Raw genomic sequence first — 24,937 nt, 5'->3', positions numbered from 1 at the left:
CAGCAAACAAAATATATCCTTGTAAGCGATGTCTTAATTCATTTCATACAAAAGAACGATTAGAACAACATTCAAAATATTGTAGTAATCATAAATCAGCTGTAATTACAATGCCTAAACCTGGTGAAAAGATTTATTTTGAAGATTATAATAAATCTATCATGCACCCATTTGTGATATACGCTGATTTTGAATGTATCCTTAAAAAGATAAATACTGCTTCTCCTAATCCAAAAGAACCATATACAAATAAATATCAAAAACATATTCCTTGTGGTTTCTGTTATTATATCAAATCATCTGTTGGAGAAAAGTATAACAAACTTGAACATTATCGTGGAAAAAATGCTTCACAAGAGTTTGTAAAACGATTAGAAAAGGATTGTATAAGACTCACTAAATTAATGAAAGAAACAAATGAACCGATGAAATTAACCAAAGAAGAAAAATTAGAATTTAGAATGAACAATATCTGCCATATTTGTGAGGGGGAAATTAAGGAGTCTAAAGTTAGAGACCATTGTCATCTTACTGGTAAATATAGAGGTCCCGCTCATTCCTGTTGTAATCTTAATTATAAATTACCTTCTTTTATTCCAGTCTTTCTTCACAACAGCGCCAACTATGATACACATCTATTTATAAATGAACTTTCAAAAACACCAGGGAATATTTCTGCTATAACAAACACAAGTCAAAAGTATATTTCATTTTCAAAAATGATATTCACAAAACCTATAACTCGTATTAGGTTTTTAGATTCTTACAAGTTTATGGGAACACCACTAGCCTACCTCGCATCAAATCTAAGCTCCACGGACTCTTTTCCAAATCTTAATTCATTCTTTCCAAAAGAGGAAATTCTCACTAAAGAGGAAATTCAGATTAAAGAGAGAATTCAAAGTAAAGAGGAAATTCTAACTGAAGATGAAATTCTAATTATAAAGAAAATTCGAACTAAAGAGGAAATTCAGATTAAAGATGAAATTCTGATTAAAGAAGGAATTCTTACGAGAGAGGAAATTCAAACAAGGAATGAAATTCAAAGTAAAGAGAAAATTCTTACAAGTAAGGGAATTTATCCTTATGATTATATGGATTCATTTATGAGATTTAAAGAAACACAACTTCCTTCAAAAGAAAGTTTCTATAATAACCTTTATGAAGAAGAGATAAGTGATAAGGAATATAAACACGCACAAGAAATATGGAAAATATTTAAGATAAAGAACCTTGGAGAATATCATGATTTATATCTAAAAACAGATGTTTTATTGTTAGCTGATGTGTTTGAGGCTTTTAGAACACTCTGTCATAATAAAAATTGTTATGGATTAGACCCTGCCCACTATTTCACAGCTCCTGGTTTAGCTTGGAGTGCAATGTTGAAAATGACAAAACAAGATATAGATTTAATCAGTGATGTTGATATGCTTTTGATGATTGAGAAGTCCAAGAGAGGTGGAATATCACAAGTATGTTCAAAAAGATATGCTAAAGCAAATAATAAATATCTCCCAAATTATGATAGTGAAAAAGATAGTAATTATTTGATGTATTTTGATGCTAATAATTTGTATGGATGGGCAATGTCTCAATCTCTACCTTATGGTAAATTAGAGTGGGTGGAAGAAAAGGATTATGAAAAGGCTTTGATGAATATTGTTATTTCTTCTCAAGAGGAATTGAATGACGAAGAAGAAGGTTATTATTTTGAAGTTAATTTGAGGTACCCGAGTGATCTTCATAATAAGCATAAAGATCTTCCTTTTGCATGTGAGAAAGAAACTCCAAAGAAAGAATGGTTAAGTGATTATCATAAAAGTTTTAATATTAAAGGTAAATCAACAGAAAAGTTATTAACAACATTCTATGATAAAGAGGGATATGTTTTGCATCAGAGAAGCTTAAAACAGTTTTTGAGAGAAGGATTGAGAGTAGCTAAAATTCATAGAGTTTTAAAATTTAAACAAAGTCCTTGGGTGAAAAAGTATATTCAATTCAATACAGATATGAGAGCAAATACAAAAGTAAAATTTGAAGGGGACTTTTATAAATTAATGAATAATGCTGTATTTGGAAAGACTATGGAAAATGTTAGAAACAGACAAAACATTAGATTCGCAACATCTTGGAAAGAAGCTTCGAGATTGATAAATAAACCAAGTTTTGAGAGAGAAGAGGTTTTTTCAGAGAACTTTTCTGCAATTCATATGAAAAAGGAAAGTATTGTAATGGATAAACCAATTTATATTGGAACAGCAGTTCTTGATTTATCAAAGATATTGATGTATGATTATTTGTATAATGACTTAAAGAAAGAGTATGGTGAAAATGTTTCATTGTTGTATATGGATACTGATAGTTTTATCCTAGATATAAAACTGATGATGTTTATGAAGATATGAAGAAAAATATTGGAGTATATGATACAAGTAATTTCAGCAAGAAGAGTGAGTTATTTTCCAAAAAGAATGAAAAGGTTATTGGTAAGTTTAAGGATGAGTTGGGTGGAAAAGTAATGAGTGAGTTTATTGGATTGAGAGCAAAGGCATATGCTTATAAGTATGGTGAACAGATTGATAAGAGGTTAAAGGGAATAAAGAAATATGTAATAAAGAAATCAATAACTTTTAGAAATTATTATAATTGTTTGATGAATAAGAAAGAAGAATATAGGAAAATGAATACAATAAGAAGTTATAAACATAACATATATAGTGAAGAAGTAAATAAAAAGGCATTAGGAGCCTTTGATGATAAGAGATTTATTTTAGATAATGGAATAGATTGTGTTCCATATGGATATTGTATGATAGAGTGTATAAAATAGATTATGTTTTAACGATGGGAAGATGGGTTAGGGTTTTTAAGGGCTACCGCCACGTTTTTACACAATATATAAATGGTTAAACCAAGTATTAATCAAACTAAAGAGTGGAGAAAATCTCAGTCTTGGTATATAAATGGAAAACATAATGAATGTGAAAAATATCAAATAAGTCTTATTGAAAAAATAACTAAAACAAAGGTAAATAAAACAAATAAGCGAATTAATTTAAAAACTAGTAAGTTAGAGGATGTAAAGAAAAAAATGAATATCCTTGAATGGACTGAAAACTTTGATGGTTATCAATTGAACAATGAAAAAACAATTTACTATAATCTCAAAATGATATGTGGCTCAGGAGGTGGTCAAACAAGAGCATTAAGAGAAGTTTATCATTTCGTAATGGCACAAAAGGGGTATCTTCAAAAATATAAAGATTCAAATGTTTTGTTTATCAATATTTTAGATGGGGATTATTGTGCAAAGAAAATTAAACTATTGAAGGAATTTGAGAATGAACAAATCTTTATAGGTTCAATGAGTGAGCTGTTCAACCCCCAGGTGTTCAATTCAATGAGGTTCAACCTCCAGGTTAAAAGGGGAGACAAATAAATATACCTTGGGATAAAAAGGGGATTTATTTTTAGGGAAAAAAAAAATAAATCGCTGAAAATCCCCCATTCATTTACATGGGGAAAAGTGAGCCAGAATCAGTATTCTTACCCTACTCCCCTCCCAAAAAAGAAAAAAAATGTTTTTTTGCATTTTCACATGTTTTAAGTGATTTCCAACCCCCCCAAAAATTGTTTGAGAATTTTTTTTTTTTTTTTTTGCATTTCTACATGTTTGAAGTGATTTCCAACCCGCCCCCAAAAAAATTGTTACCCCAACCCCCAAAAAAAGAAATTTTTTTTGCATTTCTACATGTTTTAAGTGATTTCCACACCCCCAAAAAAATTGTTACCCCCACCCAAAAAAAAAAATTTTTTTTTTTGCATTTCCACATGTTTGATTTCCAACCCCCCCAAAAATTGTTTGAGAATTTTTTTTTTTTTTTTTGCATTTTTACATGTTTTAAGTGATTTCCAACCCCCCCTCCCAAAAAAAATGTTGGAGAAAAGAACTATAACTGTCAGCACTGTTGACATCATATTTAATGAATAAGATATAAGGTTCACTTGAGTGACCCAGCAGTATTGGCGGCGGAGGTTTTGCACTCTCCCGAGTGCTCCCCCTCTAGTTTATATCAGTACTCCCATGGGATTGCACTCTCCAGACGTCGATTATGGATGGTGTCGTCATGGCGAGACCCCGAGGCCTCAAGATGGGGTCACCCCGAGGCCTCAAGATGGCGTCACTCTAAGGCCTCAAGATGGCGTCACCCCGAGGCCTCAATATGGTGTTACATTGAGGCCTCAAGATGGCATCACTCTGAGGCCTCAAGATGGTGTCACACCGAGGTCTCAAGATGGTGTTACCCCGAGGCCTCAAGATGGTGTCACATCGAGGCCTTAAGATGGCGTCACACCGAGACCTCAAGATGGCGTCGCCCCGAGATCTCAAGATGGCGTCGCCCCGAGACTTCAATATGGCGTCACTCCGAGGCCTCAAGATGGTGTTACATCGAGGCCTCAAGATGGTGTCGCCCCGAGGCCTCAAGATGGCATCACTCCGAGACCTCAAGATGGCGTCACCCTGAGGCCTCAAGATGGCGTCGCCCCAAGACCTCAAGATAGTCTCGCCCTGAGGCCTCAATATGGCGTCACACTGAGGCCTCAAGATGGCGTCACTCTGAGGCCTCAAGATGGCGTCACTCTGAGGCCTCAAGATGGTGTTACATCGAGGCCTCAAGATGGCGTCACTCTAGCTGAGGCCTCAAGATGGCATCACTCTGAGGCCTCAAGATGGTGTTACATCGAGGCCTCAAGATGGCGTCACTCTAGCTGAGGCCTCAAGATGGTGTCACTCTGAGGCCTCAAGATGGTGTCACTCTAGCTGAGGCCTCAAGATGGTGTCACCCTGAGGCCTCAAGATGGCGTCACTCTGAGGCCTCAAGATGGCGTCACTCTAGCTGAGGCCTCAAGATGGTGTCACTCTGAGGCCTCAAGATGGTGTTACATCGAGGCCTCAAGATGGTATCACTCTAGCTGAGGCCTCAAGATGGTGTCACTCTGAGGCCTCAAGATGGTGTCACTCTGAGGCCTCAAGATGGCATCACTCTAGCTGAGGCCTCAAGATGGTGTCGCCCTGAGGCCTCAATATGGCGTCACTCTGAGGCCTCAAGATGGTGTTACATCGACACCTCAAGATGGCGTCACTCAAGCTGAGGCCTCAAGATGGTCTCACTCTGAGGCCTCAAGATGGTGTTACATCGAGGCCTCAAGATGGCGTCACTCTAGCTGAGGCCTCAAGATAGTGTCACTCTGAGGCCTCAAGATGGTGTTACATCGAGGCCTCAAGATGGCGTCACTCTAGCTGAGGCCTCAAGATGGTGTCACCCTGAGGCCTCAAGATGGTGTTACATCGAGGCCTCAAGATGGCGTCACTCTAGCTGAGGCCTCAAGATGGTGTCACCCTGAGGCCTCAAGATGGTGTCACACTGAGGCCTCAAGATGGTGTCACCCTGAGGCCTCAAGATGGCGTCACCCTGAGGCCTCAAGATGGCGTCAAACGCAAAATGAAGAAAATGCTCATTTGATATCCTCGTGGTTGCCCTGCAGAGGCAAACAAACAAAATCCACTTCACTTAATGGTTGGGGTGGTGCGATTTAAAAATTTTTTAATCACTATTATATATTGATGTGTTGTGTGACTCAACGAATGAATGAACTCATGAGCTCAAAATGTTTCGTGAAACAAGTGCCGAGACCTCTCTGTATCCCCAAACATCTTTGGCTCTCTGGAAGAACTCGATGGATTGGCCAATAACATTCGCAGCGTTTATTGCTCATCACGGCCTGATTACCGCGATTGGCAAATGTCAAGAAAAAAAAATCAATGAGCCATTACACCTGCCACTCTCTCGACCATCCTGCCACCCTCTGGACCATCCTGCCACCCTCTGGACCATCCTGCCATCCTCTGGACCATCCTGCCACTCTCTCGACCATCCTGCCACCCTCTGGACCATCCTGCCACCCTCTGGACCATCCTGCCACCCTCTGGACCATCCTGCCACTCTCTCGACTATCCTGCCACCCTTTCGACCATCCTGCCACCCTCTCGACCATCCTGCCACCCTCTGGACCATCCTGCCACCCTCTGGACCATCCTGCCACCCTCTGGACCATCCTGCCACCCTCTGGACCATCCTGCTATCCTCTCGACCATCCTGCCACCCTCTGGACCATCCTGCCACCCTCTGGACCATCCTGCCACCCTGATACACATTTACGTCGAGGAAATTGGGGTCCACCCCCCACCCGGAACTGCCGCTACCACGGGTTTTTTTTTTAAAAAAAACTTCCCATAATTCCCTCGGGAACCACCACCACCTCTCTCACACTCCAAAACCCCAAAATGCACGAATTTCTGTTCCAATGGAATTGGGTAACGACGACTCACAGCGAGAAACATCGCGTGATATAATTAAATGTCTTGAAACTCCACATAATATAATTAAATAATCAAACAATTCATGAATTGAATGACTGACTGAATGAATGACTGACTGAATGATGGAAACGACCCGCACGTGCGATTCCATCGCAGGTGTGGGTCTCGTTTCCCCGCACACTTCCCACGTTGTTCGGTACAAATACAGCAAATGACGAGATCACGTCTCGTGCTGTTGTATTGCTTGTGTCCCGTCGTGGTTGTTGTGCGGTTCACAGTGTTCACGTCTTCTTTCATTGGTTTTGTCCCAACCGTTGATGTCCGATGTTGTTGACTGTTGTCTGGTTTGTTTGTCTGAGTCGTTGCTGGAGTCAGTTCCCAGTAACTCTGCCAGACGATGCACGTGTGTATACAACTCTCTGTCTGGACGGTCTGCTCTTCAACAGCAATTCTCACCCAACATTGTTTTTTTTTTTTATTATTATTATTTTTTTTTTACATGAGCCTCGATATGACATCCAATATCTGATATGAATATCCCAAGTTTTATTTTTTTTTAATTTTTATTTCTATCTATGATGTGAATGTAATCGGTTATATGTGGTTAATGATTGTATTGATTTAGTTAAGTTCGCATCAAAAGGTGTTCTCTGTTTGTCTGTTCAAGTTCATCAAACTTTGCTTTTACTTTCATGGAAAAAAAAAAAATGCAAGTTGTAATTGTAAGTCCTTTCCATTTCAGCCCTCAATGTGACCAGCGATGACAACTCCACGCTCAATGTCTCGACCGTGGCTCCCCCTCGCGCGCCGATCGTGCTGTGCGAGCCGCGCACGTTCGCGTGCCGTGCGAGTAGCGAGTGCGTGCCGCTGGGCGCTGTGTGCGATGGCCGCACGGATTGCTCCGATGGCAGCGATGAACTGCAATGTAAGCGATGGGACCAAGGATGATCGAATTCCCTTCCACACGTCGTCTGGCTCCTTTAACTTTGTTTTCACATTGCTTGCTGTGAAATGCCGACTGCCGACCCCCCCCCCCCCCAAAAAAACCCCCCCATATATTATCTGAAATTCGCCACCAAACTTGGTCGTTTTATTGTAATCACCACATTGCGTGGTGTGAATATTTTATTTTTGGATCAAACACTTGTGCATGCTGCTTCCTTGCTCGACTTTGCCTATAAAAAGGATGGAGCATGGACAAACAAACCGACGTTGGTAATAATTGCTTATGCATTGTGATGTACAATTACTTTTACCAAGTATGTAAACTTGTTTAGGAGGACTTGCACCACATTCCAGTGATTTCACCGAATGAGAACCTTGCCGCACGTGGACTAAATGCATAGTCGTGTCCCAGGATGCTGTTTAGCTGCTGTTGAACAATGTGGACAAGCCCATCAAATTAATTTCCAGCAGGTTTGGGTACCTGTGCATCATGCAGTATTGTGAAATTACCTTGCTCAAAATTCTCTCCCCCAACCCCTAATCGTTTGGCAGGGCTTCAACACGTCTGTGACCGCCACGCAGTCCTGACCTGACCACACATGACGATGCTCGGGGTGGGGGTGTATGTCAAGGCTAATGTTGCAGAACATCGCAGGGCATCTGGTGGTTCGTGGGTGCGAGCAGTAATCACTAATTTCGTTGTCTGTTTGTGACTCTCTCCAGAGCATAGCTCTGTGACGTTTGATGCGATCTTGATGAAACTTGGACACAAGCTAGATATCATGGTTTTGTTGTCTTTTTGTATGAGGGGCGTCCCACGCCCACTTGAACTTTTTATTTATTTATTTTCTCGCAATTTCATTTCCCAGAAGCTGTGCGTAATGTCCATAAGTACAACATATAAAAAAATCCAATTTGATTTTGTCAATTTTGACGGTAGGGCTTCCACTAACTCGATTGTACCTATCGTGGCATTGTTCAATAATGGCCGCGAACCATCACCTCCCGGCTAGTTCATTAACAAATTCATTCAGGAAGCATTTTGCATCTCTCTTCGCACTTCTCAGGTCAGGTATCGGAGCAGCGCGTCGCTGCGTCCACTCCGCTGGTACTCCAGGGGCCTCCATCTGGCCCATTCCCATCTCCTTGAGATGCTGATAAATCTGCTGCAACCATGAAGCATGTGGTCAGTCTGGCCTCCATGTACAAGGCTCCCTTGCTGAGAATCTGGTAAGCAGAATTGGCATCAGGAAAACGAGCCCCATGTCCATACAGCCACAGATGACATGGACTATACCAGTAACAAATCTCATCTGAGTGTCAACTGCTTCTTGGACAGTCTGACAAGCGATAGCCAAGGATTCTCCAAGACGTACCGAAAGTTGCGTCTGTCTCAGATCCTTGATCAGAGTCCAAGTCCCACATCCGTAGGCAAGACTTAGAAGCACCAAGACCTTAAAGATTCTGGCTTTTGTCCTGCATAGGTACAGACAGCACCACACCATGATCCAGTGAATCCATAAGCTCCCCAGGCCTGAAGCACACGTTGATTGACCTCTGTCTCACAACATGTGGAGACGTGCATATCACTGCCAAGATAATTGAATTTCTCTCTGACCTCAACATCCTCACCACAAATTGGTACTGACAACATGGCAGCATCTAGGATGTCAGCCTGGTTCTTAGTTTTGGCCCAGGAAACTTGTAATCCCAGAGGATGACTTGATTCAGTGTCTTGACGCCCCCCCCCCCCCCCCATAAGCATATCCAGCATCTGTGAAATCAAGGTCAGAGATTTTGACATTCTGAAATGATTCACTGCAACTTGATATCTCCAACATTCTCTCCAGAATACAGTCCATCCAAGTGCTGAAGAGCATGAGGAGGTGAGGTGGGGGGGGGGGGGGAGGGGCAGTACACACCCTGGCCAACTCAACTGGAAATGTCAATGGAACCACCACCACCTTGCAGCACTCTGTACCAGAGTATAGTTCAGAAATGAGATTGATCAGTTCTGGTTGCACCCCATGAAGACTGAATTCTTCAGAGAGCATCCTGCTCCACTGAATTGAGTGTTTTGCAGAGATCAACATAGGCTACAAGCATATCCTGCCATAACTCTTGTCTACACTCGGTGAGGATCTGAAGAGCAAGGATACGGTCAATCGTTTAAACACTTTGGTGTAAAGCCTGGCTGCTCTGGGCACTGGTGCTCAAGCAGATTGTGGTGAACTCTATTAATAATTATCTGAGCAAAGACCTTCCTCGGTACTGAGCAGCACCCCCTTTCAGTAGCTGTTGCAGTCCTAGCGATCACCCTTACCTTTCCAAAGTGTGACAACATGGCCCTTCCAATCAGTTGGGATGATTCCTGCATTCCAAACGTAGCACACAAATGCTTGCAGTGACATGTACAGAATTTCCACCAGCCTTGAAAAGTTCAGCATGGATGGCTCAGATCCCATGAGCTTTATCCACTTTCAACTGGTTCACCACAGCCTGCTTCCTCATGAAGGTGGTTCAGTTTATTGGAGGGACAGCAATAGGCATACTTGCACCCCTGATGTCCAACTCGTGTCTGCCTGGTAGCCGCTCGAAGTAACTTGCCCAGTTCCTTCACTTCAGAATCCTCTGTCAAGGGGGCATCACCCTCCACCCAAACTGCAGTACACCGAGGGACGGGCTTTGAGGAACGCAATGTGTAAATTCTCCTGTAAGCAGGACGAGAATCACTTGACCACTAGCGATGCTCGATCCCATTCACAGTTTCCTAGCACATCGGCCTCCTTGTCTGCCCTCTGTGTACGTACAATTTTATGCCTCAGCTCTTGCCTTGAGCATGGCCCTGTGCCTCTAGTCAATGGTATCCAGTGTCCCTTGGGAGACAAAATTTGCCTTTCCTTATTGTGAGTTTCAAGACTTCCACCAGCAACATCAAGGATTGGAGTCTTGAAGGCACTCCACAACTCTTCAGGATTCCCTAAGACACCCAGACTTCTCGAATCCCTCTTTGGCTACCCTCTCATCCTTGGCTAGCCATACACCATACAGATGCATCCTGGATACAAGCTGCAACTTCAGAGTTGCTTCAAGCCTGTAGTCTGTATTGAGGAACTGAGCAATCTGGTAGACCCTACAGTTCTGAATCATCCTCCAGCACCTATCAATGAGCACATGGTCAATCTCCTTTGTCACACCACCAGTGTTGGAATTTCAAGTCGAGCATTGTGGATGTGGGTGCTGAAACTATGAAGCAGCCATCTTAATTCCATGACTTCTTGCAAAGTCAAGAAACTTGATGCTATTCTGGTTCGCAATTCCAGATCCATGGGACCAACACGTGTCTCATCATCATCCTGGTCCATGCCAGCTCGTGCATTGAAATCCCCCAAGACTCGATGAGTATCTCTCCTTGGGCATTGATCAACCAGACTCCAGCGTGGCAAAGAATGCCTCCTTCACAGGGAGATCACTTGCCTCAGTCAGAGCATATACAGAGACAAGGGGAATGAGACCCAAGGAGTGGTAAATCCTCATTCTTGATATGCTTGTTCACTAGTGTTACCTCGAAGTCAGTTTATTGTACACAGCTTCAGCAACTCCTTTGGTTTGCTCACAATCAGAGCGTCCAGACTAGTAGTAGATATAACCACTCGCCATGATCTTGCCTCGATCCGGTCTCTGAACCTCGGAGTGCTGCAATACCAATATTCAAATGCTGGAGCTCAGATAGACATGGGTGATCATCTGTTCAGGATAGAATTGGAGAAATTTATTATTATTTTTTTATCTTCTGTGATGGTGGATGTTGTATGGATGCATCCTGTCGAAGGAGGTATTTATTGTAATCGTTGTATTAAATGAACATTTTAGTACTTCTGGGGCTTGTGACTCACCCTGGTAGATGGTATAAAGTATCGTATCTCGATAATCAGTTTAAATAAACCGTCCTTGGATGTATAACACTCTGTAGATGGGTTTCTGGGACTTTTACTTTTAAACTTCACAATTAATCACTTAAGCCAGGATTTTTAGTCTTGACATGTTCCATTGAATCCAACTTGTCTGCCACCCTTCCCCCTTCACCCACATCTGTTATTTGTCCCCTGACCCTGCTGTTTGTGTCCCCACCCAATTTTTTTTTTTAAACTTTGAGGTGGGATTGTGGTATCTGTTTGGGTTGTTTATTGGACTTGAAACAAATGTATGTTGGCATTCTCTACCATTGGGGAGGTTGTTCCACTGTTTATTTGGTTTTCCTAGATTTCCTTTTTAGAAGAAAGGAATAATGCATTTTTGTTGCAGGCCCTGCTTCAACGCTTGGTATTACCAGCAGCCACCCCCTGACTTCAGTCTCGACTCATCCGACCATACCTCCGACTTTTCAGTGTAGCCATAACCAGTTTGCTTGTGCTTCACGCACACATTGCATCCCTTTGAGGTGGCGCTGTGATGACAATGTGGATTGTGCTGATGGAAGTGATGAGAAGGCCTGCCGTATGTAATGTCTAATAGGACCTTTTACCTGTTACTAACATGTCTTGTGCTGTTTGCCTTTTGCTCATCTGGAATTTTTACTATCGGAGTACAAAATGTTGACCAAGTGGCAGCTGTATTTGGTGAAAATAACAATTGGCATGCTGTTGTATTCACTGAGCATTATTGTGTATCCTGTCAGTTTATTTCTTGCGAGCATAGCCTCCAAGGCAATGTGAAATTTCGTGTCAGGAAGTATCCTGTATCAAGGTATCCCTCTTTCAGGAGTGCTTCTCCACCCCTGGGTCTTAACCAAATGTTGAGCTAGAAATGCCCCATTACCTGAAGAATCTGGCACTCTAATTGCTGCTGTTGTATTTCTACTATAATGTGTTTTTTTTTTTTTTTTTTTTTTTTTTCCCAAACGACAATGGGAAGATCAAGCTGCTACACGGGTAACTTGTCCATAATAGCACAACCTACAATGCTGTGTGTACGAGTCCCAAATTTTATTACGGAGAACCCAGAGAGCATGAAACGAATCTGGTGACCGACTGCTCGGATATTCTCAAAACTTTGTCAACCATCAGTCAGTGCAAATTAAACTTTTCTTAAAACACTGGCATAGACGTTTAAGGTAAATGCACCTTGAGTTTGTGCTTCCAACATTTGATCACTGGAAATTTCTGATCGAAGGACAATTTATTGCATTGTGCTAAGGACTTCTGGTAATGCAGTAAATTTCGATCTCGTGCTTTCATTATTGTTTCCCTTGATAAATTTAGCTTCTAGCATGTTTTCAAATGGTATCGAAATATTGCTACATCCATTTGTGAAATGCCCAGCTGCCTGCATCACATTGATTATACCTCATCACGAGCATTGTTTTGTTGATTGAAGACTATTTTAACCCACCCACCCCCTTTTGTGATCAGCCCTCATTTGCTGGACGGATGAAATGCCGTGCTTGGACAAAAGCCAGTGTGTGCCACAAATTTATGTATGTGATGGCGAGGCTGACTGCGAAGATGGCTCTGATGAAAGAGATTGCTTCATTGACTGCAACGTTACTGGTATAGTCTCATTTGTAGATGGGATGTCATGGAGTTTTGAAAGTCTCCTGTTTTGGTTTTCTGTCTTTAATCTGATTTTGTTTTGCCCAGAAGGAAATGCTCATGTTACTTCAACTGTGAATTGAATGAGTTTTTGGTTGTAATAAAGTAAATTTTAGCTTGGTTTTTTTTTTTTTGGCCAATTAGTGCTTTTGTTTGAACCTAATATGATCTCATCTTTTTGCATTTGAGTGGCAATAATGAAGACTTTTGTTAATCAGATTTTCCTGCAAATCATTTTTTTTTTTTCTGGTGCTCCCACCCAGATGCATTTCAATGCCATGATGGCTCGGTTTGCATATCTTCAGCACGCAGATGTGATGGTATGATCCAATGTTCAGATGGTTCGGATGAAGTTGCTTGTGAAGATGTTGATCGCTGTGACTTCCGCTGTCATGTTGACGATTTCTGCATTCCTTCTGAGTGGCGCTGTGATGGCACATTTGATTGTAGTGATGGCCAAGATGAGAAGGACTGTGGTTAGTGTGTGTGGTGTGTATTTCCCTCATGTACAAGTATATTACCAGGTTATTCTGAACTGCCAGGGAGGTTTGCATTGGTGAATGTTGCCCTGTTAAACACCTTTTCTTTCGTTGTGCAAACTTTGTTAACTTCCATACAACATCGGTTCATTTGTCCACACACAACTTGTCACCTCCTTCACCTTTGGTGGTGGAGGTAATGTTTTCATCCTTCTGTTTTTGTTTGCCTTCACAAAAATAATCTCAGTTGTGGATGAAATTTGGTGAGCAGGTTGGATGTGTGACAAGGATGAACTGATTAGATTTTGGTGACGATCTGGATCTGACTACTAGAATTTTAAAAAGTCATTCTTCACCATTGAGGGATCGGGCCAAAAAATGATTGATTTATAGCGTGGTATCTTGGTTGTGGATGGATTTGGATGAAACATGGTGGACACGTTGGGTGTGCAACTTGGAAGAATTGATTCGATTTTGGTGGAGTCCAATTGGGATGCAATGTTCTGGACTCGAAATGTGCATAATGGCTTGGGGCTGCTTTGCAAATGTGCCAAGTAGTAAAAAATGCCACAGGCCATGAATGCTTTAATGGGATCTGTGTTGCTGCTGAACTGTGGTGATTTAGCAGATTGCACTGATGAACACTTCTGCAGTAAGTGTGAAGTTCTCCCATCAGCTACTGTATATAACTTCCAAGTTTAATGTGTGGGATACTTTAATGTAACATTTATTTGAATTTTTGAGATATCAATTGTGGCGCTATGTTGGTTCACAGATTATATTAAAGTTCAATTAATTTTTTTCTGATTGCTATCTTTGCAGATCTCCAAGAACCCACTGATCCCCCAAAAGGAGTTGACCAAGAGACATTGGTTCCACCATACAGTACCAAAATACCTGGAATGACAATTCTGGAAACGTCAAGCATTGATTTGAATGTTTACACGTCCGAAGTGAAGACCAGAACTGCAATCAAAGTTGCCACTGTTGGAATGAAAGGCACTTCTGCCAAGGATTTCACGCAAGTCGCTGTATCAAATGCTGGAGCTGAGGAGGCTATATTTGCCAAATGCCCAAAGGATTGGTGCTCTCATGGAGGGGAGTGCTTTGGGAATGAGGGTGGATGGTTCTGTGAGTGTCGTACAGGTTTTTGGGGAGAGCGCTGTGAACAACGTTTTTCATCCATGTTGGCCGTGAAAATAGTTCTTGTGTTTGTGGTGTTTTTGTCTCTGATCGGCTTCCTGCTACTGGGAATTGTTTTCATTCGTCAGCGCAATGCCGCAGTCAGGTGCGTTTTGTGACTTTTATATGAAAATGAAATTTCATTTTGAAGAGCATTGAAAGCAACTGAAATCTCCAAAATTACTTTTGCAAGTCTTTTTTTTTTTTTTTTTTTTTTTTTTTAAATGAAAAATAAATAGATATTGCAAGTGAGCAACTTATTTGCAAAAACAAATTCCAGAGTTCAGTAACACAAACCAACCTTGTAAAATTGAAATAGGCCACAGATGTGACATTACGTTCCTGATTTTTAAGATTCAATTATTCTACCATGTTAACTTGATGGAGATTTATATTTAAACTGCACCATGATAGTATTTCACGGGTTTATCGAAATGCAAACCCAATCTTCTAATCTGAATGTATTCCACAGTCAGTCCATCGAGTTGGAGTCGAAAGAGCAAATGGCACTTGATAGTAGTGTCACAATGGGGAAACACCAGCAATCTGAGCTCAGTAATGTGGTTTAAGAAGATGAATAATTGGAAAGGTAAGTTTACAGAATTGTAACTCGATTTAATGCTTCCACATACTTGACCTGCTGTTGGTCTTTCATGGCTTGCATGATGGTTTGCTATTCGTCGCCATATTTGGTCTGAAAAAATCGTGAGATCAACTTAAGTCGTGATGACATGTCATTCTGATTTGTTAACTTTATTTAAGCTGCACATGCTGACTTTTTATTTTAATTTTAAATATATCATGAATTTTCTCCATGTTGAGCAAGAAGAATGTGAAATCAAAAGTTTTTTTTTTCTTTTTTTTGTTTAGTTGAAGGTTAAATGCAGTTTGCCTTTCTTTTGTTTTTATTAGGGCTTTAAGCATGGCTGAAGCCCTATTGAAATCGTTCGTATTATTATTAAAGGCGTTTTTATGTTCTACTGACCGGATCTGGAGGGAAAACTGTCGGATGAAATTCAACGAAACTTAACAGGATAATTACTCACCACCTGAAGTTTATACTATGAAACATTTGTTGACGTTGGCCTCGTGGTATGGCGGCCATATTGGATTTTATCCAAAACCTAAAAACATCTTCTTCTCCAGAAGGGATAATCTGACAGCCTCAATCTTTTGCACACATTTGCTAAGTTGCATGAGAATGTAAAGTTGTTAATTTGGTTGAAATCGTTATTTAATTTATATGATTTAAAATGATGCCAATTCGCCTCATTAAATATGCAAATGAGAGTTGAAAAAAATTTAATGACATTTTGATAGCACATAAACAGGGGACTCCCAATATATTTATACGATGTCTGTATTTGACCTCAGTGAGCCCCCCAAAGTTGAAAATGACCAATTTTTGAAATGTCAGAAAATGAAAACAACGCTTGGATGAAATTCAATGAAACTTATCCATTTAATAATTCTCCACCTGAAGTTTATACTTTGAAAAATTTTGATGACGTAGGTCACGTGGTATGGCGGCCATATTGGATTTTCTCCAAAACCTAAAAACATCTTCTCCAGAAGGGATAATCTGACAGCCTCAATCTTTTGCACACATTTGCTAAGTTCCATGTTAATGTTTACTTGTTAATTTGGTCAAAATCGTTACATAATTCATATGATTTAAAATGCCGATTCGCCTCATTAAATTTGCAAATGAGAGTTGAAAAAATTTAATGACAAATTTAGATAGCACATAAACAGGGGACTCCCAATATATTTATACTATGTCTGTATGAGCCCCCAGCACCCCCCAAAGTTGCAAATGACCCATTTTTGAAATGTCATTAAATAAAAACAACGCTTGGATGAAATTCAATGAAACTTATGCATTTAATAACTCTCCACCTGAAGTTTATACTTTGAAAATTTTGATGACGTAGGTCACGTGATATGGTGGCCATATTGGATTTTCTCTAAAACCTAAAAACATCTTCTAAAGAAGGGGTAATACGACAGCCTCAAACTTTTGCACACATTTTCGAGGTTCCATTGGAATGTCAAGTTGTTAATTTCGTCGAAATCGTTGCATAATTTATATGATTAAAATGATGCTGATTCGCCTCATTAAATATGCAAATGAGAGTTGAAAAAAATTTAATGACAGATTCTGATAGGCCTTGAAGAGGGGACTCCAAATATGTTTACACTATGTCTGTATTTTACCCCAGTGAGGCCCCAGAGCCCCCCAAAGTTGAAAATCACCCATTTTTGACATGTCGTAAAATGAAAACCAAAGATAGACAAAAAGTGACCACAAATTCTGGAAGATATTTTCACGTTCTAAAAGTTCGCCATTTACATTAATATGCAAATGTGGAGTTATTGGACTTTTTTGGGGACTTGAAAATTTGTCCAGCCTCGATTTGTCCAATGTGAAGTTTCTTTCTCTATCATGTATTGCTATGGGCTTTTCAATCCTTCATTGAGATAACATGAGGGACCCCATTGCAGACTTCAACTAACTTTCTAACTCGGAAAACCCATATCATATGACAGGGTGATGGTGTTGAAATTTGTTAAAATGGAGGCACGCCTTGAAGCCTGGGATTACTGGTTTACCAGTTTTAATTTTTTTATTTTTATTTTTTTTGTTTTCAGGTTGTTTATACAATAGATATTCTCTGAAATTCGTACTTGTTTACTGTTTCAAATTTGAATTTTTCCCCAGCTAAGGTGAGTGGAAGGAGATCAATGGTAGATTGGTAAAGGAAGAAGTGATCATGTGAACTTTATTTGATTTAATTTTTCTTTGCAGATATCAACCCTGCCCAGCCACATCCATCTGGAGGACATTGAAAGTTTCTGCTTCTTGTACTTTTTTTGATGAACCTTCCTGCACCCCTTCCCTCACCCCTCTCCCCCCACAGCCTTGATGTGAAACTATAGGGTGGAGGTAATTGTTTGATCCAAATTAGAGTTTAAATAGTCTCTGTACTTTATCAAAATGCTAATTTGTTTGTTTGATCAGAAGCAGCAAAAAGGTCTTGTCGTTTATCTTTTAAAAGTGATTGTATTTTGATTTGATGCATAAGCAATCAATTAAAGGCATAAAAACGTTACTTGTGAGGAAAAACAATCTTAACAGTTTTCATTAAGGGCCAATTATATTATAGCTTCAATTACCAAGGGGGGCTGTTTTTTTATGATTGTTTTGCTTGCAAGGGTTATAATGGGTGGCTTACCATTATCTTCCAGCAAGTTGCAGCAGGAATTTTGGAATTTGGCCATAATGCTGGCAATAGCTCACCTACTCTTTACGTTGGACACTTAGTGGGGCAACTTAGCATAACAATTGTGCCTTTTGTGAGGAAAGCACCAAATTTGGCACACTAGTAGCCGATCATATTATGAACAGATTTGGATATTGGGCCATCTCAAAAGTTTTGATGGCAGTAGAAAATTGCTGCCACAGCCATCAGCGGCTGAATTTGAGATCGTCCAATATCCAAATCAGTTCATAATATGATGGGCTACTAGTGTGCCAAATTTGGTGCTTTCCTCACAAAATGCACAATTGTTATGCTATATTTAGCTAAGTTGCCCCACTAACTGGGATCTTTAATGCCAGTAGTTGAGGTGCCCAGTTTGACATCCATCCGAGGGATGGCACATTGCATCAGTCTCTGAAACACCAGGATGATGGTTTTATAGCTGGGCTGAGATTTGAACCCAGGTGAGACCACTTTGAGCTGCCCATGTACGCATTGTCCATGCCAGCCCTTCCAAAGTGAAGGAAAAACATGGAAAAAGGCAAAATAACTATACATTATAGATCTTTATTACCTGTAACATTGAAGGTGGATGGAGATCATTTCAATGCTGTTTTGGATGAAACTTTGTCATGTTGGGTGTGCTTCAACGACAAATTCATTCTATTTTGAAAATTGGGATCTGGGTGCGAGTTTTTTATTTTTGTGATTCTTCACCATTGAGAGATTCGGCCAAGAACAGTATACAGCACGATTATTTAAAATTTGTGGATTGTTTATGACAACTTGGATGAGTTTGGTAGGTGACAACCTGATTCAGGTCAGGTTCGATCTGTGACCTGCTACAGGTACCATGTAAACCTGTACTAACCTGTTCCATGGTCGGGTTGTCGGCGACTAAACCGTCTCCCCCACCAGGTTTTCTGGTGAGGAGGGTGTTTGGATATGGACACCCAGCAGGATTAAAAACAAAACCTGTCAAAGGACGGAGGAGCTCCTTATGAGCCAACGGCCATCCATATCTAGTGCCCAACTGTGTCTGCGGACGTCCTCCTGCAGTTGGGTCACTTCTTATTAGGAGGTTGGTGGCAGGATTTGCACTCCGGCCACCGTAAAACCCTTCATTCCGCAAAACGCAAAAACATCTGAAAACCCACTCCGTGGGAGTACCTCCTGTGCAGCTTCCCTTCGCAGGGCAGCTCACCGGATGACGGCATTGGGGCAAAGCCTTCGGGACCCCCAATCTTTGATAGGAGGGAAACCACGGGGTAACATCCCTGGGTCAGATTGCGGGAGTGTCGGAGTGGTGCTGAGGTGTCGTCCACCAGACGGCGGTCTCCTTGGGTTAACCTGAGGCGGTCCCTTCGGGTGGGTGCCTGGAATGTCCTATCCCTAAGAGAGGATGATCACCTGTCTCTTATCTGAGCTCAAGCGTTTGGACATCGGGATTGCAGCTCTCTCTGAGGTTCGGAGACCGGATTGCGGCGAGATAATGGTGAGTGGTTCCACCTACTATTGGTCTGTTCGCTCTGATGGTTACCATACCCAAGGAGTTGCTGTAGCTGTGTCCAATAAGCTGACCCCAATGATAATTGAGGTAACACCGGTCAACGAGCGTATTATGAGATTAAGGATTCGTCACTCCTCAGGTGTCATTTCCCTGGTCTCTGTTTATGCTCCGACTGAGGCGAGTGATCTCACCGTGAAGGATGTATTCTATGCCACACTCGAGTCTGTGGTTGATCAGTGCCCCAGACGAGATACACTTCTAGTCTTGGGGGATTTCAATGCATCGACTGGAACTGATAGGGATGGTTATGAGGTGTGTTGGTCCCCATGGGTCAGGAACTATGAACCAGAATAGCACTAAGTTCCTTGACTTTGCAAGAAGGGATGAGATGAGCTCAGGGATGAGAGAGTAGCTGAGGAGTTTGCGAACAGGCTGAGTGGACACTTGGGGGGGGGGGGGCGGTCTGGGTGCTTTGGGGGGTCCTGAAGAGTTGTGGAGCGCCTTCAAGACCACCGTCCTTGATGTTGCCGGTGGATGCCTTGGAGCTCACGGCAGGGCAAAGAAGAATTTTGTCTCAAGGGACACTGGATACCATTGACCAGAGTCGCAGGGCCAGGCTGAATGGCAGAGCTGAGCTGTTCAGGGAGCTGAGGCGTAAAACTGTACGTGCACTGAGGGTGGACAAGGAGGCCTATGTGCGAGGAATCTGTGAGGGGGTAGAGCATCACCTGTGGACAGGTGATTCTCGTCCCGCTTACAGGGGAATTCGCGCATTACGTTCATCCAAGCCCATCCCTCGGAGCACTACAGTTCGAGCAGAGTGGTAGGCTCTTGACAGAGGAGTCTGAAGTGAAGGCCCGCTGGGCCGGTTACTTTGAGCGGTTGTACCAGGCTGATCCCCCAACTGTCGAGTTGGACGTCAAGGGTGTTACAATCCCTGTTGCTGACCCTCGAATCAACTGTGGTCCACCTACGCTTGTGGAAACACGGGCTGCGGTGAACCAGTTGAAACGGGGCAAAGCTCCAGGGATCTGTGGCATCCATGCCGAACTTCTCAAGGGTGGTGGAAATGCTGCACTCGTGTCGTTGCATGCAGTTTTGTGCTCTGCCTGGAACACAGGCATCATCCCAACTGACTGGAAGAGGGGCCTTGTTGTCCCTCTCTGGAAAGGGAAGGGTGATCGCCAAGACTGCAACAACTACCGAGGGGTGACTCTGCTCTCAGTGCCGGGCAAGGTCTTTGCTCGGATAATTCTTGATAGGGTTCGCCACCATCTGCTTGAGCACCAGCATCCAGAGCAGTCAGGCTTTACACCAAAGAGGTCAACGATTGACCGTATCCTTGCACTTCGTGTCCTCACCGAACGCAGACGAGAGTTTCGGCAGGGGCTGCTTGCAGCCTATGTTGATCTCTGTAAAGCGTTCGATTCAGTGAATCGGGATGTCCTCTGGAGGATTCTTGGTCTTCGTGGGGTGCCACCAAAACTGATCGATCTGATGTCTGAACTCTACTCTGGTACTGAGAGTGCTGTGAAGTGTGGTGGTACCATCTCTGACTTATTTCCAGTTGTTACTGGAGTTCGTCAGGGATGTGTACTTGCCCCCACACTTTTCAGCACTTGTATGGACTGGATTCTAGGGAGGATGTCGGAGAGATCAAGTTACGGTGCGTAATTTGGGAATGTCAAGATCTCGGACCTTGACTTTGCAGATGATGCAGTCATCTTTGCGGAGACTTTAGACATCCTCTTGGGGGCCCTCGAGGTGCTGAATGAGGAGTCGGAGCCGTTGGGATTACGGGTTTCTTGGGTCAAAACTAAGATCCAGGCTTTCGGTGACATCTTGGATGCTGCTTTCCTGTCTGTGTCTGTTTGTGGTGAGGATGTTGAGGTCGTGGAGAGATTCACTTACCTTGGCAGTGATATTCATGTCTCTGCTGGCTGCGAGTCAGAGGTCAATAGACGTCTGGGTCGGGCCTGGGGAGTCATGGATTCACTGGATCATGGGGTGTGGCGCTGCCGGTACCTGTGCGGGAGGACGAAAGTCCGAGTCTTCAGGTCCTTGGTACTTCCAGTCTTGCTCTATGGGTGCGAGACTTGGACTCTGACCAAGGATCTGAGATGGAGACTTAATTCCTTTGGTATCAGGTCTCTTCGGAGAATCCTTGGCTATCGCTGGTCGGATTTTGTGTCCAACGAGCGGTTGCTGAGAGAGACTCGGATGAGATTTGTTACCTGCATAGTCCGTGAGCGTCGGTTGCGGCTGTATGGACATGTGGCTCGTTTTCCTGACTCTGATCCTGCTCACCAGATTCTCTCAGTGAGGGAGTCTCATGAGTGGAGGAGGCCAGTGGGTCGACCACGTGCCTCATGGTTGCAACAGGTTGACCATCTCAAGGAGATGGGGATGGGCCTGGCCACTGGCCAGACGGAGGCCCCTGGAGTACGGGCGGAAAGTGAACTCAGCGACGTGCTGTTCTGGCACATGCTCCCATACCTGACCTGACCTGATTCAACTTTGGTTAATGTCTAGGTGCAGATCTGGCCTCTGGGATAAAACGTAAACTGTTCAGTTTGGCACAGGTATGTGCTTCACTATTCCATTCTAACTTAAATGCTTTTCTTGTCTTCTGTGCAAATGCACAAATTATTGAGCAATCTCTTGTGCAATGTCACATTTGGTGTGCATGGTGAACCCCTTCAGATGCTCTTGTCCCATAGCTGGTGATTATGGGACCCATGAATGGTCCCATAGAGCTGCTTCATCATATTGAAGATGCATTCACCTGAAGCCATTGATTCAGGCAAACTGGAAAAAAAAAGGCAATTCAGTTTGACATGAAACATCCCAGAGTCCAAGTTTGAGTATTTATTTAAGCAATAATTGGTTTGAGGAAGATTACCTTTCACAAGTCTTGAAATTCATTTGTAGTATTATTGCTGAAACTTCAGCTGCAAAAAGTGTCTTCATTACCAAGTCTTTTGAACTGCAAAAGAAACCCAGAGGTGACATATTGGTTGCAATGACTCAAACTGACCTGGAAGACCCCATTTTATTGTCAAGGATGACAGACTGCTGCTATAGTGCTGATCAGCATCAGATTCAGTTGGTAAGTTACAACTAGTGGAGGACCCCAATGAAATGCCAATATTCTGTGCTGCTCATTTGGACTGTCAATATTGTATCCCATTGTTCATGAATAGAGTCGTCCATGGGCCCAGGCCAGAAATTCCACTTGTCGGTACCATCTAAGGAAACCAATCCTCGTGATTTTTGAATTGGCGTGTGTGTATACATGTATATATGTGTATATGTATATATATATATATATATATATATATATATATATATATATATATATATATATATATATATATATATATATATATATATACACACACACATTTTGATTTGATAACCATTGCAGACTGGCAGCTTGTTGGTAGTTATCATCTCTGGAATGTACCCACCCTCCGCATAATGAAAGCGAAAAAGTAAACTCAGAAACATTCACTAATGATGCAATTGCTGTTTCCACATGGGGCTAGAATGAACTGCAAACCACAAATACATGTCTGAAATGCTTTATTTATACCATCCGAATAATCCTTTCTGTCATTCCTGAAGGCAGAATTTGTTTTATGGCAGAAAGGGGCGAACAATAGGGCCTATCCAAATGTTGCTGATTAGTGATTCTCAGTACATTTTAATTTATAATATTGTCATACAAGTTCCCTGGGTAGTGTTACTGAACCGCAGTAGCCTACAACATGCACATGTATGAGGAAAACATTTATGAACATTTTACAAGTTTTTACCACAGTTAAAGGAATTGCCCTCCCCCTACCCTAGTTCCAACAAGCGTCCAAAATGTGAAATTTATGGATAACCCAAATTTCACCACGCTACTGTGGCATGTTTATGTACTATTTTACTCGTGCATATTTGTAGCCATGAATGTCCTTGTGATTGTGCCAAAACATTCACACCATGGATCAGTAGTCTCGTCTTCATCACTTATCAGCATCAGAGTCCTCGAGATCTACAACCTCTTCCTCGACATCAGTGGGCTGGTTGCTGCAGGTTCGCAACTTGCGCATGTCAGTGCACTTCAGGCTATTGGCAAGGCACGTGCAGTCTGGGAGTTTGCACGACCGTCCACACTTGCAGGAAAGCTGCAACACTGCATCCAGTGCTGGAGAACCCTGCATCCACTCGATGGCCAGCTTCCCATCAGTGGTCCATCCACAACCCTTGGGACTTGGAACATAGGGTTGGCATTGTAGACAGCGACTCCAAATAGCAACCTGGTAGTATGCATGAAGAGACAGTCTTCACATGGAGGAAGCTGACTGGACTCTATCTCTCCCCGTCTGGCACAGAAGAGTGGATGTTGGAGTTCATTGACTTTCGTGGTGTTGGTGGATGGCACGTACATGTGGCAGGTGACCTCTTGCAGCTTCTGAAAGAGCTCGGTGGATACTTCCCATGAATGACCGAGCTGACTGAATTATTGTTTCGCTTTCGATTCACCACACCAGGCGATTGGCCTCTTGATAGGTCTTATCTGACTTCATTTGCTTCAAGGCGCCTATCTTTCCCCGGCCTGCAAAGGCACTGACTGTATCACAACCGGAGAACACGTGCAGTCCAACCAGGGCATCACAGACACTGTCTCCCATCGATATAGCAAGCTTGTCAATGTCTAGGAACCGTGTGCGGGTTTGCGTACCACACTTCTGATACACGGGTCATGGGATGTCCTTTATTGAAGGCAAGACACAGCACGAGGACATCTGTATCTTCGGCAGTGATCACGACAGCCTTGTACCCAGCTGCTGCTGCATGCAGAAGCATTCAGGTGTCTGCTTCCTCCTGCGTGGACTTCAGCTCTGCCACTTCCTCCCAGTGGTCCTTTTTTTTTTTTTGTATTTCCCCTTCTCCCCCCACCCCGCCCCCCCAAAACGTCAATATCTCAATGGTAAAAATGCAAAATACATACACTAAGCTGCGCTTCTGGAATGGTTATCACATCTTGAAATAATCATATAGTCCCTACCAATAACTTGGTCGCCCTAAAGTTTGGTTTCCTCAGATGGTACCGATATGTCTGGGCCCATGGACTAAATTGCTCTTGCCAGAGGAGTGTATTGCATTTGTCTGTTTGTTAATTGGCTATTTTTTTTAAATTTTTGTGTAGGTGACTGGGCAAGGATGGCAACGCTAAATTTTGGTGAAGATCCAGATCTGAGAATTTCATGTGATTCTTCACTATTGAGAGATGGCCAAAAACGATACATATCACAGCATCTCAAAAGGTTATGGATGGATTCACATGAAACTTGGTGAGCAGGTTTGGAGTGCCACAAGGAAGAAGTGATTAAATTTTGGTGAAGATCCAAATCTGGATAGAAGAATCATTTAATTTTTAACTGATTCTTCATGATGTGAAAGATGGGGCTAAAAAAAATGATATTGCATGATGTCTCTGAGGACTGATTCTGATGAAACTTGGACAGGTTGGATGTGTGATAAGGACTAATTGATTCTATTTTGGTGAACATCTGAATCCAGATTCGAAT

The 24,937-nt window shown here is 42.3% G+C and overlaps 1 protein-coding gene across 3 annotated transcripts; it reads left to right on the top strand.

Annotated features, from left to right (window-relative positions):
* Positions 1–6,623: 6,623 nt before the first annotated feature.
* Positions 6,624–17,695, top strand: LOC147021914 (uncharacterized). Of its 3 annotated transcripts, none has more exons than XM_085892328.1 (8): positions 6,624–6,788; positions 7,128–7,310; positions 11,636–11,827; positions 12,742–12,879; positions 13,227–13,397; positions 14,223–14,688; positions 15,055–15,171; positions 17,392–17,695. In XM_085892328.1, exons 1-7 carry the CDS (start codon positions 6,710–6,712, stop codon positions 15,149–15,151), a joined length of 1,326 nt encoding a protein of 441 aa, XP_085748454.1. In that variant the 5' UTR covers positions 6,624–6,709; the 3' UTR covers positions 15,152–15,171; positions 17,392–17,695. The 3 variants fall into 3 exon arrangements, with proteins under 3 accessions (XP_085748454.1, XP_085748455.1, XP_085748453.1); XM_085892329.1 differs by having other exon boundaries at positions 13,185–13,241; XM_085892327.1 differs by having other exon boundaries at positions 13,185–13,397.
* Positions 17,696–24,937: the final 7,242 nt, after the last annotated feature.

This window comes from Eptatretus burgeri, chromosome 8, assembly GCF_056783735.1.
Source record: "Eptatretus burgeri isolate ZD-2024b chromosome 8, Ebu_testis_v1, whole genome shotgun sequence".
Taxonomy (NCBI): Eukaryota; Metazoa; Chordata; class Myxini; order Myxiniformes; family Myxinidae; genus Eptatretus; species Eptatretus burgeri.
Note: the sequence above shows the minus strand (reverse complement) of the source record. Positions and strands in the feature narration are given on the sequence as shown.

Bases quoted from the DNA above. Each gene is read 5' to 3' on its own strand.
- LOC147021914 (XM_085892327.1), top strand. From the start codon at position 6,710: ATGTTGTTGACTGTTGTCTGGTTTGTTTGTCTGAGTCGTTGCTGGAGT. The intron at 11,828-12,741 runs GTATGTAATGTC...TTTTGTGATCAG, and splicing joins AAGTGATGAGAAGGCCTGCC to CCCTCATTTGCTGGACGGAT. The intron at 12,880-13,184 runs GTATAGTCTCAT...GCTCCCACCCAG, and splicing joins CATTGACTGCAACGTTACTG to ATGCATTTCAATGCCATGAT.